The sequence below is a fragment of the Amphibalanus amphitrite genome, unplaced genomic scaffold (assembly GCF_019059575.1).
Source record: "Amphibalanus amphitrite isolate SeventyFive unplaced genomic scaffold, NRLGWU_Aamphi_draft 000539F_arrow, whole genome shotgun sequence".
NCBI lineage: Eukaryota > Metazoa > Arthropoda > Thecostraca > Balanomorpha > Balanidae > Amphibalanus > Amphibalanus amphitrite.
The window spans coordinates 64105-78563 of NW_024882033.1; the positions used below are offsets into that span (position 1 = coordinate 64105).

Below are 14459 nucleotides of genomic sequence, written 5' to 3' on the forward strand. Positions count from 1 at the left end.
AGGGGCACCACAGTCCTGTCAGGTCCCAGGGGCATCAGCAGCCTAGCAGGGGCACCCTAGGCCCGCCAGAGGCACCACAGGCCTGCCAGGGTCCAGGGGCACCACAGGTCTAGCAAGGGCACCACGGGCCTGTCAGGGGCACCTCAGGCTCCCGTGCCCCCCCCCCCGGATCCGCCAGTGATGCCACACCATGCGAAACACCGCCAACTACCAGCTGCCGCGCCATAAACACGTGCCAACAACACGTGCATAAAGTTGCATTATATTCACATTCAGATTCGCGTGCACATTCGCGGACCCCTCAGATTTGGCTCAAAATTGCACAGCTTATAGATTTTAAGCTCCTGATTGCGAAAATCAAGTTTTTATTTCACGCCGTCAAGTGGTTCTCAAAATATTCACATTTGTATTACTGCTAACATATTCTGGACCGTAACCCTTATTGGAAAAATCGGACCCCTCCAAATTTTTCAAAAACTCCTGAGTTGATGTAAACATAAGCGCTGATCCCAAAAAACTATTTTGTTCTTAACGCCGTCCCATAGTTTTCTCAGGATGAGCATCTAAAGTTCAAGGTCGTTCAAGGTCATGTACCTTTTCTCACCTTTTGGCGCTATTTGACACGTGACAGCTTTATATTTATGATGGACATTCGCACTTCCTCCTACAAAAACAATATACTGAAATCCAAGGGGCGTTGCTGTACCAAAATGTAAAAAAAGCGTCAAAACCTCTTTCATACAGCTAACAGTTAAATACAAGGGATATTCGAATTTGCCACACATAAAGCAAATTTGTCGGACATGGTCGGACCTCTCCGATATCGTTCAAAATCTCAGGAATGATGCTCCCTGACCTCCTGAACATGAAAATGGTACTCTCTTTGAACGCCGTCGAGAACTTTTCCAGATATACACATCCATGCACATTCAAATTACATAGGTGTTGCATATGGACGTTCGGCGGACCCCTCCGATTCGCGTTCAAAATTTCAGGAATGATGCTCCTTGACCTCCTGAACATGAAAATGGCACTCCCTTTGAACGCCGTCAAGAACTTTTCCAGATATACGCATCCATGCACATTCAAATTGCATAGGTGTTGCCTATGCACGTTCGGCGGACCCCTCCGATTTCGTTCAAAATCTCAGGAATGATGCTCCTTGACCTCCTGAACATGAAAATGGTACTCCCTTTGAACGCCGTCAAGAACTTTTCCAGATATACGAATCAATGCACATTCAAATTGCATAGGTGTTGCATATGCACGTTCGGCGGACCCCTCCGATTTCGTTCAAAATCTCAGGAATGATGCTCCTTGACCTCCTGAACATGAAAATGGCACTCCCTTTGAACGCCGTCAAGAACTTTTCCAGATATACGCATCCATGCACAATCAAATTGCATAGGTGTTGCATATGCACGTTCGGCGGACCCCTCCGATTTCGTTCAAAATCTCAGGAATGATGCTCCTTGACCTCCTGAACATGAAAATAGTACTCCCTTTGAACGCCGTCAATAACTTTTCCAGATATACGCATCCATGCACATTCAAATTGCATAGGTGATGCATATGTACGTTCGGCGGACCCCTCCCATTTCGTTCAAAATCTCAGAAATGATGCTCCTTGATCTCCTGAACATGAAAATGGTACTTCCTTTGAACGCCGTCAAGAACTTTTCCAGATATGCGCATCCATGCACATTCAAATTGCATAGGTGTTGCATATGCACGCTCGGCGGACCCCTCCGATTTCGTTCAAAATCTCAGTAATGATGCTCCTTGACCTCCTGAACATGAAAATGGTACTCCCTTTGAACGCCGTCAATAACTTTTCCAGATATACGCATCTATGCACATTCAAATTGCATAGGTGTTGCATATGCAGTGCACGTTCGGTGGACCCCTCTGATTTCGTTCAAAATCTCAGGAATGATGCTCCTTGACCTCCTGAACATGAAAATGGTACTCCCTTTCAACGCCGTCAAGAACTTTTCCAGATATACGCATCCATGCACATTCAAATTGCAATTTGAATGTGCTTGGATGCGTATACCTAGAAAAGTTCTTGACGGCGTTCAAAGGGAGTACTATTTTCATGTTCAGGAGGTCAAGGAGCCTCATTCCTGAGATTTTGAACGAAATCGGAGGGGTCCGCCAAACGTGCATACGCATCACCTATGCAATTGAATGTGCATGGATGCGTATATCTGGAAAAGTTCTTGACGGCGTTCAAAGGGAGTACTATTTTCATGTTCAGGAGGTCAAGGAGCATCATTCCTGAGATTTTGAACGAAATCGGAGGGGTCCGCCGAACGTGCATATGCAACACCTATGCAATTTGAATATGCATGGATGCGTATATCTGGAAAAGTTCTTGACGGCGTTCAAAGGGAGTGCCATTTTCATGTTCAGGAGGACAAGGAGCATCATTCCTGAGATTTTGAATGGAATCGGAGGGGTCCGCCGAACGTGCATATGCAACACCTATGCAATTTAAATGTGCATGGATGCGTTAATCTGGAAAAGTTCTTGACGGCGTTCAAAGGGAGTACCATTTTCATGTTCAGGAGGTCAAGAAGCATCATTCCTCAGATTTTGAACGAAATCGGAGGGGTCCGCCGAACGTGCATACTGCATATGCAACACCTATGCAATTTGAATGTGCATTGATGCGCATATCTGGAAAATTTCTCGACGGCGTTCAAAGGGAGTACCATTTTCATGTTCAGGAGATCAAGGAGCATCATTCCTGAGATTTTGAACGAAATCGGAGGGGTCCGCCGAACGTGCATATGCATCACCTATGCAATTTGAATGTGCATGGATGCGTATATCACGAAAAGTTCTTGACGGCGTTCAAAGGGAGTACTATTTTCATGTTCAGGAGGTCAAGGAGCATCATTCCTGAGATTTTGAACGAAATCGGAGGGGTCCGCCGAACGTGCATATGCAACACCTATGCAATTTGAATGTGCATGGATGCGTATATCTGGAAAAGTTCTTGACGGCGTTCAAAGGGAGTACCATTTTCATGTTCAGGAGGTCAAGGAGCATCATTCCTGAGATTTTGAACGAAATCGGAGGGGTCCGCCGAACGTGCATATGCATCACCTATGCAATTTGAATGTGCATTGATGCGCATATCTGGAAACATTATTGACGGCGTTCAAAGGGAGTATCATTTTCATGTTCAGGAGATCAAGGAGCATCATTCCTGAGATTTTGAACGAAATCGGAGGGGTCCGCCGAACGTGCATATGCATCACCTATGCAATTTGAATGTGCATGGATGCGTATATCTGGAAAAGTTCTTGACGGCGTTCAAAGGGAGTACTATTTTCATGTTCAGGAGGTCAAGGAGCATCATTCCTGAGATTTTGAACGAAATCGGAGGGGTCCGCCGAACGTGCATATGCAACACCTATGCAATTTGAATGTGCATGGATGCGTATATCTGGAAAAGTTCTTGACGGCGTTCAAAGGGAGTGCCATTTTCATGTTCAGGAGGTCAAGGAGCATCATTCCTGAGATTTTGAACGGAATCGGAGGGGTCCGCCGAACGAGCATATGCAACACCTATGCAATTTGAATGTGCATGGATGCGTATATCTGGAAAAAGTTCTTGACGGCGTTCAAAGGGAGTGCCATTTTCATGTTCAGGAGGTCAAGGAGCATCATTCCTGAGATTTTGAACGAAATCGGAGGGGTCCGCCGAACGTGCATATGCAACACCTATGCAATTTGAATATGCATGGATGCGTATACCTCGAAAAGTTCTTGACGGCGTTCAAAGGGAGTGCCATTTTCATGTTCAGGAGGACAAGGAGCATCATTCCTGAGATTTTGAACGGAATCGGAGGGGTCCGCCGAACGTGCATATGCAACACCTATGCAATTTGAATGTGCATGGATGCGTATATCTGGAAAAGTTCTTGACGGCGTTCAAAGGGAGTACCATTTTCATGTTCAAGAGGTCAAGGAGCATCATTCCTGAGATTTTGAACGAAATCGGAGGGGTCCGCCGAACGTGCATACTGCAATACTGCATATGCAACACCTATGCAATTTGAATGTGCATTGATGCGCATATCTGGAAAATTTCTTGACGGCGTTCAAAGGGAGTACCATTTTCATGTTCAGGAGATCAAGGAGCATCATTCCTGAGATTTTGAACGAAATCGGAGGGGTCCGACGAACGTGCATATGCATCACCTATGCAATTTGAATGTGCATGGATGCGTATATCACGAAAAGTTCTTGACGGCGTTCAAAGGGAGTACTATTTTCATGTTCAGGAGGTCAAGGAGCATCATTCCTGAGATTTTGAACGAAATCGGAGGGGTCCGCCGAACGAGCATATGCAACACCTATGCAATTTGAATATGCATGGATGCGTATATCTGAAAAAGTTCTTGACGGCGTTCAAAGGGAGTGCCATTTTCATGTTCAGGAGGTCAAGGAGCATCATTCCTGAGATTTTGAACGGAATCGGAGGGGTCCGCCGAACGTGCATATGCAACACCTATGCAATTTGAATGTGCATTGATTCGTATATCTGGAAAAGTTCTTGACGGCGTTCAAAGGGAGTACCATTTTCATGTTCAGGAGATCAAGGAGCATCATTCCTGAGATTTTGAACGAAATCGGAGGGGTCCGCCGAACGTGCATATGCATCACCTATGCAATTTGAATGTGCATGGATGCGTATATCTGGAAAAGTTCTTGACGGCGTTCAAAGGGAGTACTATTTTCATGTTCAGGAGGCCAAGGAGCATCATTCCTGAGATTTTGAACGAAATCGGAGGGGTCCGCCGAACGTGCATATGCATCACCTATGCAATTTGAATGTGCATGGATGCGTATATCTGGAAAAGTTCTTGACGGCGTTCAAAGGGAGTGCCATTTTCATGTTCAGGAGGTCAAGGAGCATCATTCCTGAGATTTTGAACGGAATCGGAGGGTCCGCCGAACGAGCATATGCAACACCTATGCAATTTGAATGTGCATGGATGCGTATATCTGGAAAAGTTCTTGACGGCGTTCAAAGGGAGTGCCATTTTCATGTTCAGGAGGTCAAGGAGCATCATTCCTGAGATTTTGAACGAAATCGGAGGGGTCCGCCGAACGTCCATATGCAACACCTATGTAATTTGAATGTACATGGATGCGTATATCTGGAAAAGTTCTTGACGGCGTTCAAAGGGAGTACCATTTTCATGTTCAGGAGGTCAAGGAGCATCATTCCTGAGATTTTGAACGGAATCGGAGGGTCCGCCGAACGAGCATATGCAACACCTATGCAATTTGAATGTGCATGGATGCGTATATCTGGAAAAGTTCTTGACGGCGTTCAAAGGGAGTGCCATTTTCATGTTCAGAAGGTCAAGGAGCATCATTCCTGAGATTTTGAACGAAATCGGAGGGGTCCGCCGAACGTCCATATGCAACACCTATGTAATTTGAATGTACATGGATGCGTATATCTGGAAAAGTTCTTGACGGCGTTCAAAGGGAGTACCATTTTCATGTTCAGAAGGTCAAGGAGCATCATTCCTGAGATTTTGAACGATATCGGAGGGGTCCGACCATGTCCGACAAATTTGCTTTATGTGTGGCAAATTCGAATATCCCTTGTATTTAACTGTTAGCTGTATGAAAGAGGTTTTGACGCTTTTTTTTACATTTTGGTACAGCAACGGCCCTTGGATTTCAGTATATTGTCTTTGTAGGAGGAAGTGCGAATGTCCATCATAAATATAAAGCTGTCACGTGTCAAATAGCGCCAAAAGGTGAGAAAAGGTACATGACCTTGAACGACCTTGAACTTTAGATGCTCATACTGAGAAAACTATGGGACGGCGTTAAGTACAAAATAGTTTTTTGGGATCAGCGCTTATGTTTACATCAACTCAGGAGTTTTTGAAAAATTTGGAGGGGTCCGATTTTTCCAATAAGGGTTACGGTCCAGAATATGTTAGCAGTAATACAAATGTGAATATTTTGAGAACCACTTGACGGCGTGAAATAAAAACATGATTTTCGCAATCAGGAGCTCAAAATCTATAAGCTGTGTAATTTTGAGCCAAATCTGAGGGGTCCGCGAATGTGCACGCGAATCTGAATGTGAATATAATGCAACTTTATGCACGTGCCAACAACAGTCTTTTTTTTTTTTGAAGGTCGACTCCGCTCGCGCAACTTTTGACTGACCCTCACTGCTACCATATTGCTTCCATATTATGCTGTGGAAAGCTTTACTTCACCAAGTGGCTAAAAACCTCCACCCCAAGGTATATTTTCTTAGCAATTTTTCTGACGTTTTGGGGGGCCAAGCAGGCAACTTTAGGCCTTTGGGGGGGCATGGCCCCGTGCCCCCCCCCCCCTCCCCTTGGATCCGCCAGTGGACAGGTCGCACCCGACTCGTGCCAGCGGCAGACGGCTGCAGTCTGCGCCACACCTAACGCTGTCAGCCTTCAGTCGAGAATGAGTCACACATCATTCGTCGACTATCTTTAATCGTGATAAGACGGAGAATGTGTGTACCTCCTGTCTATAATGCAAAGCTATCGGGACCTATGTGGATTACAGAGATAACTCGAAGTCAGGGTATACTGAACTCGAAGTAGCCTGAGAGGCTTGAAAGGAGATTTCAACTTCCAACTTGCGTTATCATTGTTTGGCGCGAAGTCTAAAAAGCGACACAAATGGAGACGTAAAACAGTAGAATCCCCCGACCGTGTTTGCCAAGCTAAACATATCACACATCGGTAAACGTATACGGCTGTAACAGATACGCACATGTCCCTACTACCCTGAACTAGAGCAAACACTGCAAACTGAAAAGACATAAAAACATAATGAATAAGTCACCCACACGAGCACCAAACCATATTGAGGCATTCAGACCGGGTTCAAGTGGCGCCACACTTTATGTTATATACTGCACTTGGGTCCGGTCTCGATGCTCGAGCATGGATGAGGAATACCTAATCCATGGCTCGAGTGAGCCTCTCTAAACTTACCTCTCATCCCGGGCCGGCCCGGGTCCGGCTCACTCACACACACCAGTGAGAGGAACCGGCGCGTGTCGAGTGACCCCCGTTCTCTGTTTAACATTCCGGTCTTACTCGAGCGCCCTCTGGGGTATTCCCCGGGTCACTCTCGTTGAACGAAAATACACAGCCACCCGGCCGGCGGCCCGCAGCGCGGCGCGGCGGCGCTGGCGAGCGTCTGTGCATGCACGGGTGCGGTGCGGGCCGGGGGAGGGGGAGGGGGAGGGGGAGGGTTAGATGACGCCATCGGTGGTGCTACGGTCAGGCCACGCGCTCGGTTGGCCTTGAGATACTGTGACAAAAAGCGACGGCCGAGGCTTCTGCTGATAGCTTGGTGTGCCGGCTGCTCGCACAAAGAACGTTTTCAGGAGCCAAGGCGGACGCATTATTTCAATTCACAAGCGGTCAGCGGAGAGTCTGAAAAGAGAAACTATTGAAATGATGCCGTTCAGCCGGGCAAACGCGTTAACAGAAGTCGTCTGAGGCCTAATGAGAGTTTCACACGAAAACCGACCGTACCTATAGGTATATAATTATCTATTGTTGTGCCTAGCTCAATCCCCTTCAACACTCTCAGTGTAGGTACTGAAATGCTGAAAAGTCTGCGATTCGTTCCAAACCAAACACCACAGCTCCTAATAAACCACCGGCGGCAGATTGACCTCGGGGTGTTTTTTCAACTTTTCTCCGGCCGCGGAGAATTTCCTACCCGGGATTGGGTTACAGATTGGCTGTTAGTCCGCGGCACCAGAGATGGTATACGCTCCCGGCGCCGTCTCATAAAACACCGAGCTCCCAATAAGGAGCCCGATATGACGCCCACAGCAGCAACAAAGTCAATATCTCAAGATTCGAGGCGAAAGTTATGGCGCTCCTTGCAGGAATAACACTGATATTAGAATTTTGACCTTTGGGTCAACGGAAAAGACTAAACCAAAGCAAAGTGTAATAGATACCTAATGGCCAAAGGTAGTGGAGTGGGGACTGGGGTAATACTGGATGCATTCGTTCAGTAAAAAGGCAAGATTCTGATCAAACCATTTTTAAAAATGAGTGAATTCAGTGCTGGCAATATTGAATGGTATGCGAGAGAGTCTACTTACTTGCAATAGCAGGTAGGTACCGAACTATATGACGTACGTACGTGCCTATGTAGACGACACCCTCATGACCATCTCAAATCATTAGACGAGAGATTTTATAACCACAAAAGACAGTGTCTCTGCGTTCCGGTAGCATCATAGAAGCAATCAGAATCAGAGTAATCATAAAAACGGATACCAATTTGGAGAGTAATATGGAGGCGAACCTATCACGGGCCTGCCTGTTGCACGTTTAGTTGATTGTCAATCGTCGCTAAATCGATCGTGTTTTATAGCGTCTTTCGAAAACATACCTATGTAATCATTCGGAATGCTTGATTACGGATGTCGTCTATGCATTCATCGTAGTTGTTTGTCTACCTGAGGTATCAATGAAATTTTCGAACTCTATTCCTGAGCCTTTCTTGAATCTCACGTTTTCGTATATCTTACCGTAACGTTTTACAGTTATTTTTATATTTTGCGACGTTTACTGTTGGGTACATGCTGCTCTACGTTGATCACCCGTCACATCATTCTTGCGAGTTTGCGACCATGAGAGATATCGTCCATGCAAATGCATACAGCTGACAGTTCACCAGTACATTGACGTGACTTCGCATGCCTAGGAGTACGTTGCTTACGACGATTTTAGAAGACAATCAGGTAGCATTTTATACAAATTTATTTGCTCCTAAATGCAGATAATCATTCCACAGCACATCATGACAGGAAATCATAGGCGAAAGGTTTTCTGTATAACCTTACATAGAGTAAGTGTGAAGGACCGCAAACTTGATCACGGTAAAGACTAACAGCACCTTTGATAATTCACTTCTGTCCAGTGCTAACAAGTCTTGGACGGTCCGTAAACATTCCAATACGCCAGCGACATCTATTCACGTGATACTAGCGCCACCTACGCAAGTCACTGGTGCCGCGCCACTGGCCTTTAGCAGCGCCACGGCTCGAGCTCCGTTCCAAAGCACTGGCCAGGGGGCACTGTAGAGTCGCGGCCAGCGCAGGCAGATAGCGGTTAGAACGCACACGACGGGAGGACCGGATGAAAGGTGAATGGTACGCCGCGTCCAGCCTAGGCGGTCTTTTCCGACTTGATATCTGAAAAGAAACGGGAAAGTGTTAGACGGTTATCGATAGTCATTGGCCAGGGAATGGATAAACGAACACTAGGCGAGGCTAAAGTCACTAATTGACAGCTCACAGACGTCATATAAAAATCCTTGTCTTTCAAAATCGTAAAATGAAACAACCCCTTCCTCGACAAACAACGATTACGACTCACAAATATTGTATTTGATTAAGTTTCGTTCAACGCGTGTCATTCTGCCTACATATACGCTTTGTATCGGAATGTAATCATGAACCCTGTCGATCGAACCATAAAATGCCCCATTCCCTGCATATGCCTTACCATCCGCGGTGGGCAGAGAGTTTTTCTCCACGGTATCGGCGTGCTTCAGCTTGTTGGCGTCGAAGTTCTCGATTCCGTCCAGATGCGACTGGAGCTTCTTCTCCTGCTGAATCTCTGCGGAGAAATGTAAAAAAGCTGTCAGTCTTAGCTTCCAACCATTAGTAAACGCACGACACGTTGTCTTTAGCAACGGTGGTTCCGTAGCCGTACCCCGTATAGGTACTAATACGGATACGTCGGCATTGTTTTATCCGTCATCGAAGTTACGTGTCATCTATTCTGGAATTAATGACGCCACACAATGCCCGTGGATCACCGGGCGCCCCACAACGGCGCCGGGGAACCGACCTTCGGGACTGGGCAGGTGGGTCTTCTCCTCGGGGGTGACGTTCTTCATCGAGTCCTTGTTGAAGTGCTCCACACCCGTCAGCAGGCTCTGGTGCGTCTTCTCCTGCTGCACATCTGTCAGAGAGAAATGCAGACGGCCACAAGCGGTCAGGCTCAGCTAGGCGATAGGCGCTCTGGGGTGGCGGGCAGAGCCATGTAGCAGTATGCAAAATTGGAGCGGGTAGGTATTGGCGGGGCAGGTGTGCAATGGGCATGCAGGGACCATGCGATATGGCGGGAATTGATAATCACTTATTTATAGAACAATTTGCACGGTTTGCTCAGACAAACAAAAAGACGGACAAAAGGACTTATGCTCAGCTCAGATCGGGGGTTTGAGGAGATACCTGAGAAGGTATGATTACAACAGATGACATTTATACGTTCTTGTCGCTCATCGTTTAACTGGCCCAGCATCCATCGTCAGAACTCAGCCATAGACCACACTCGAGGTATAACGGTAAACGGATAAATAAATGCTGGCGGTAGACCTACAAAAATGGTAACGATAATGTTTTGTAGTTACTTCTAACACGTTCCTGAGATTAAAAATACAAAACAAGACAAGTGAAAACGCCACGGAATGAAACCAAAATTAGACGTCTCACGCTGAACCAAACTCGTGCGTCTTTAAAACGGCATGATTTCGTCGTCTATACAGTGACGTCAAGCAATTGAGTCCTGTTCTCCCCAACCCTTCTCTGTCGGTTCCTGGAGGTCACACGACTTCCGCCTGCCGGAGAGAGCGCCGGAGAGTCTGGCGGCCGGAGAGCCGGAGAGCGGGCCGGGCCCAGTGCGGTGGGGCGTGGAACGCGGCCCGCTCGCCGCGGCTTCTATGGCTTCGGCCCGACACTACCATATAAGGAGTGACTGGGTCGCCGGCCGGGCGGCCCAGGGGTCGGTCGGCCCGGGATGCGGCGGCTGAGTCGTGGCGGCCGGCGGGAGGTCGGCTGGCACGCGACCCGCGTACAGGCTGACCGGCAGAGTGACTGTCAGACTGACCCGAGCACAGACTGACTGGAAGACTTGACTGGCAGACTGATCGGCAGACTGATCGGCAGACTGATCGGCAGACTGACCAACAGACTCATCCGAGCAGACTGACTGGTAGGCCCAGGCCCAACCACGACAGTATGCAACGCGTTTGTCTACCGTCTACTCGTCTGTCTCGGACAGACCAGCAGACACAACGGTAAACACAGCCGCAGACACACCGGCAGACACAACGGCAGACACACAAGCAGACTGAGCGGTAGACAGGATCGCGCACATAGCAGACCGGAAGACAGACCCTCGAACCGACAGACCTGCTGACCCACGAGAGAACAACCAGGAAACTGAATGACTGACTAGCAAACTGAATAAATGGCTGACCGATTGGCTGAAAGATCCCAATGCCTAGCATCATGACCGACCGTCTACCGACAAGCGACAGACACTTCGATTACATGATCGAGATAAAACATTCCGGGTTATAATGCTTATCAAACTGCTACCACGAAACAAAATATGTGTATGTGCTAATGGGAAGAACCAACATCTAATCAGATTGCAGTACAACGTCTCCCTATGTAAACGTTCTTCCTGCTCCCCGAACCGGAAACGTTCCACTTCCTTTCATCTAACCATCTCCAAATCTGGTTATCGAAGACGGAGGACCTCACAGCACGACCAGAGCCGGGAGCGTCTCGCGTGCGCCGTATTCGGCGACCGGCAGGTTGTATGCACAGCGGGACGGGATGCAAATGACGCATGTAAGACGGTACCGACGGCCCAAACATGGCAGTGCCGGCGGACCGTCAGCGCACGGCTGACGTCCTCGCCCGCGGCTCGGGGACACAGATGGGGAGGGGCCGGGGCACACAGAGGGCGGAGATGGGTGACTCACCGGGTCTGTGCTAAACAGCCAGTGGCCAGCGGCATAATCCTTATCGGTGTGTGTGGGTGAGTGGTGTTTGTTTGTTTGTTTATTCAGTATATTGCCAACCGGATAAGGCCTCCCACTAATAGGCAAAGTCATCCGTATAAAACAATAAATATAAGTCGTAAACAGCCAACAGGATATTACACCGCACGCATGATCACACTTTTCATCACCACGGACCTACTGTCATGAAAAAGGTCAACATGGGGACATCGAGCTATAAAATCATTGGCAAGTCGGGGCAGTCGGCAAAACATCCCGTTCTTGACCGAATTTACCCTGGCGACAGGTTCGAAGAAGCTGGCCCGGTAGCGAGCAGTTCTTGATGGCACACGAATGGAAAAACAACTTAAAAGGTACATGGAGTCACATCTACTTCTAATAATACTATATAACAGAGTAATGTCATGCTGTAGCCTGCGAGATGCGAGTGATGGCAGCTTAAACAGCGCTAGCAGTCCGTCATATGAGAGGTCAGACGACATCCTTCTGTTCGCAGTGCGGTGAACAAGCCATAACAGGAGCTTATGTTGTACGCGCTCTATCCTGTCCAGATGTGTTTTTGCCGCGCCTGACCAGATCTGGGATCCAAATTCTAAGACAGAACGGACGTTAGCAAAGTATGCGGCCATGACGGCCCCTTCATTCAACTGCCCATTCTTTCCATGACAAAACTGAAACGATCGCATGAGCACACCCAAAGCACGGCGAGCCTTAGAAACGATGAAATCGACGTGTGCGTTGAAGGTCAGTTTGCTGTCTAAAAGCACACCAAGGTCGCGCATTGTGTCTACTTTTTCTAAAACTGTTCCATCGACGGTGTATACATATCGCACAGGGTTTCGTTTAAGCGTGACCGACATGGTTTTGCACTTTGATGCATTGAGAGACAGTTTCCATGTTTCGGCCCAATCTGAGACACGGTTCAGGTCATCCTGGAGAAGGATGCAGTCGTTGTGCGACCGCACATGTCTAAACAGCTTTAAGTCGTCAGCATACATGAGTGAATGGGATTCGATGACAGATGGTAAGTCATTAACGTATAAGCTAAAAAGTAGCGGGGATAAAATGCCGCCTTCAGGGGTGCCAGAGATAACAGATGTCCATTCTGACGTTTTCCCATTCAGAACTACACGCTGTGTGCGGTCGGAGAGGTACAGACGAGCCAGGCTAAGGTATGTCCGCTAATTTGGAAAGAATTTTGAAGTTTGTGTACCAGTAGCCTGTGGTTAACGCTTTGAAATGCTGCCGAAAAATCAGTGTATATCACGTCCGTCTGGCACCCCTCCGACATGGACAGCCACGCGTGATGCAGATAGACCGCGAGATTTGTGGTACACGAGCGCCCAGATAGAAATCCATGCTGAGCATCAGACAGGGTGGGTCGCACATGGCTCATCAATACATCACACGCTACTTTCTCCAGAACACGACCGAAAAGAGGCAGCAATGAGATGGACCTGTAGTTCTTGGGATCTGCACGATTGCCACTCTTAAAAATCGGGACGACGTTGGCCTGTTTCCATTTGGAAGGAACAACACCCTGATCAAATGACAGCTGACATAGAATGTGCAGTGGGATCACGTGTTCAAATGTTGAGCCGGCAGAGACTGTCAGCGTTCGTTAGAGGCTGGCCACATCCACAGCGGGCGGATGTGGGGGTCCGGGTATGGGTGTGTTATGATGGACATGATAAAAGTGTTGAACGTCTGCCATCCAGGCAGGTATCTGATATACTCTCCGGTCTCCACAACAAGCTCACAGGGGCTTGGGTTTTACACGATCGATGACTTATGTTTCAGGACGGTCGTGTTCCGAAGAAGTTAATAACATGCACTTATCATACGCACGATAAATCATCATGAACACTGCGATTATGTACAATCGATACCGGTCGGAATACTTTTAGCATATGGGATAAACACGATCCATCTAACCCCGCCTTAGTTATAGTCGGACAATCACCAAAGAAGCAGAGAGGGAAAAGCTCGGAATTCATATGTCTAAGGAAAGCCGAGGGAAAAATAAGCCAAGAATAAGCTATGCTCGTCTCTGAGGCATTACCGTCGGGAGAGGGGAGGCGGTTCTTCTCCTGGGTCTCCGTCTTCTTCAGCTGCTCGGAATCGAACTTCTCGACGCCCTCGAGCAGGGCGTTATGCGTCTTCTCCTGCTGCACATCTGCAATGGAGGCGGCAGGGCGGCAGGCGGTCAGCCCAGAAGCAGTAGAACCATGCAGCCTGGGCGAGCGCTGCAGAAGCATGGTAGCGGGGGATAGCCGAGTTCGGCCTGTGGTAGCGGGTTAGCGGGGCGGGAGATGGCAGCAATTTGGGGAACTAGCGCCGGAATGGTAATAACGCTATACCTACTAATAGCGCCTGAGCCAAAGTTCAGGATTTCAGCAACTCCTTTTCCAGCCGTGTTTCATTCCCATCCTCCCTAGCCCGCAGTAACCAGGCCTAGCTGAGCCGTGCGCTTTTTTCACAAGGCACTCTCAAATCCAGGTATCGTTCGCAGTTTGCCTTCATAAGTCAACTCCGCGTGTCTGGCATTTATGTCAGACTTGAGCCTCACGTCATTG

The 14459-nt window shown here is 48.0% G+C and overlaps 1 protein-coding gene across 1 annotated transcript; it reads right to left on the bottom strand.

The window, feature by feature from the left end:
- Window positions 1–8804: 8804 nt before the first annotated feature.
- LOC122393531 (thymosin beta-like) lies at window positions 8805–14141 on the bottom strand. Its single transcript, XM_043389687.1, has 4 exons — window positions 13946–14141; window positions 9918–10031; window positions 9570–9683; window positions 8805–9256 (listed from the first exon to the last, which is right to left on the bottom strand). The coding sequence occupies exons 1-4, from the start codon at window positions 14139–14141 to the stop codon at window positions 9231–9233; spliced, it is 450 nt and encodes a 149-aa protein (XP_043245622.1). The 3' UTR covers window positions 8805–9230.
- Window positions 14142–14459: the final 318 nt, after the last annotated feature.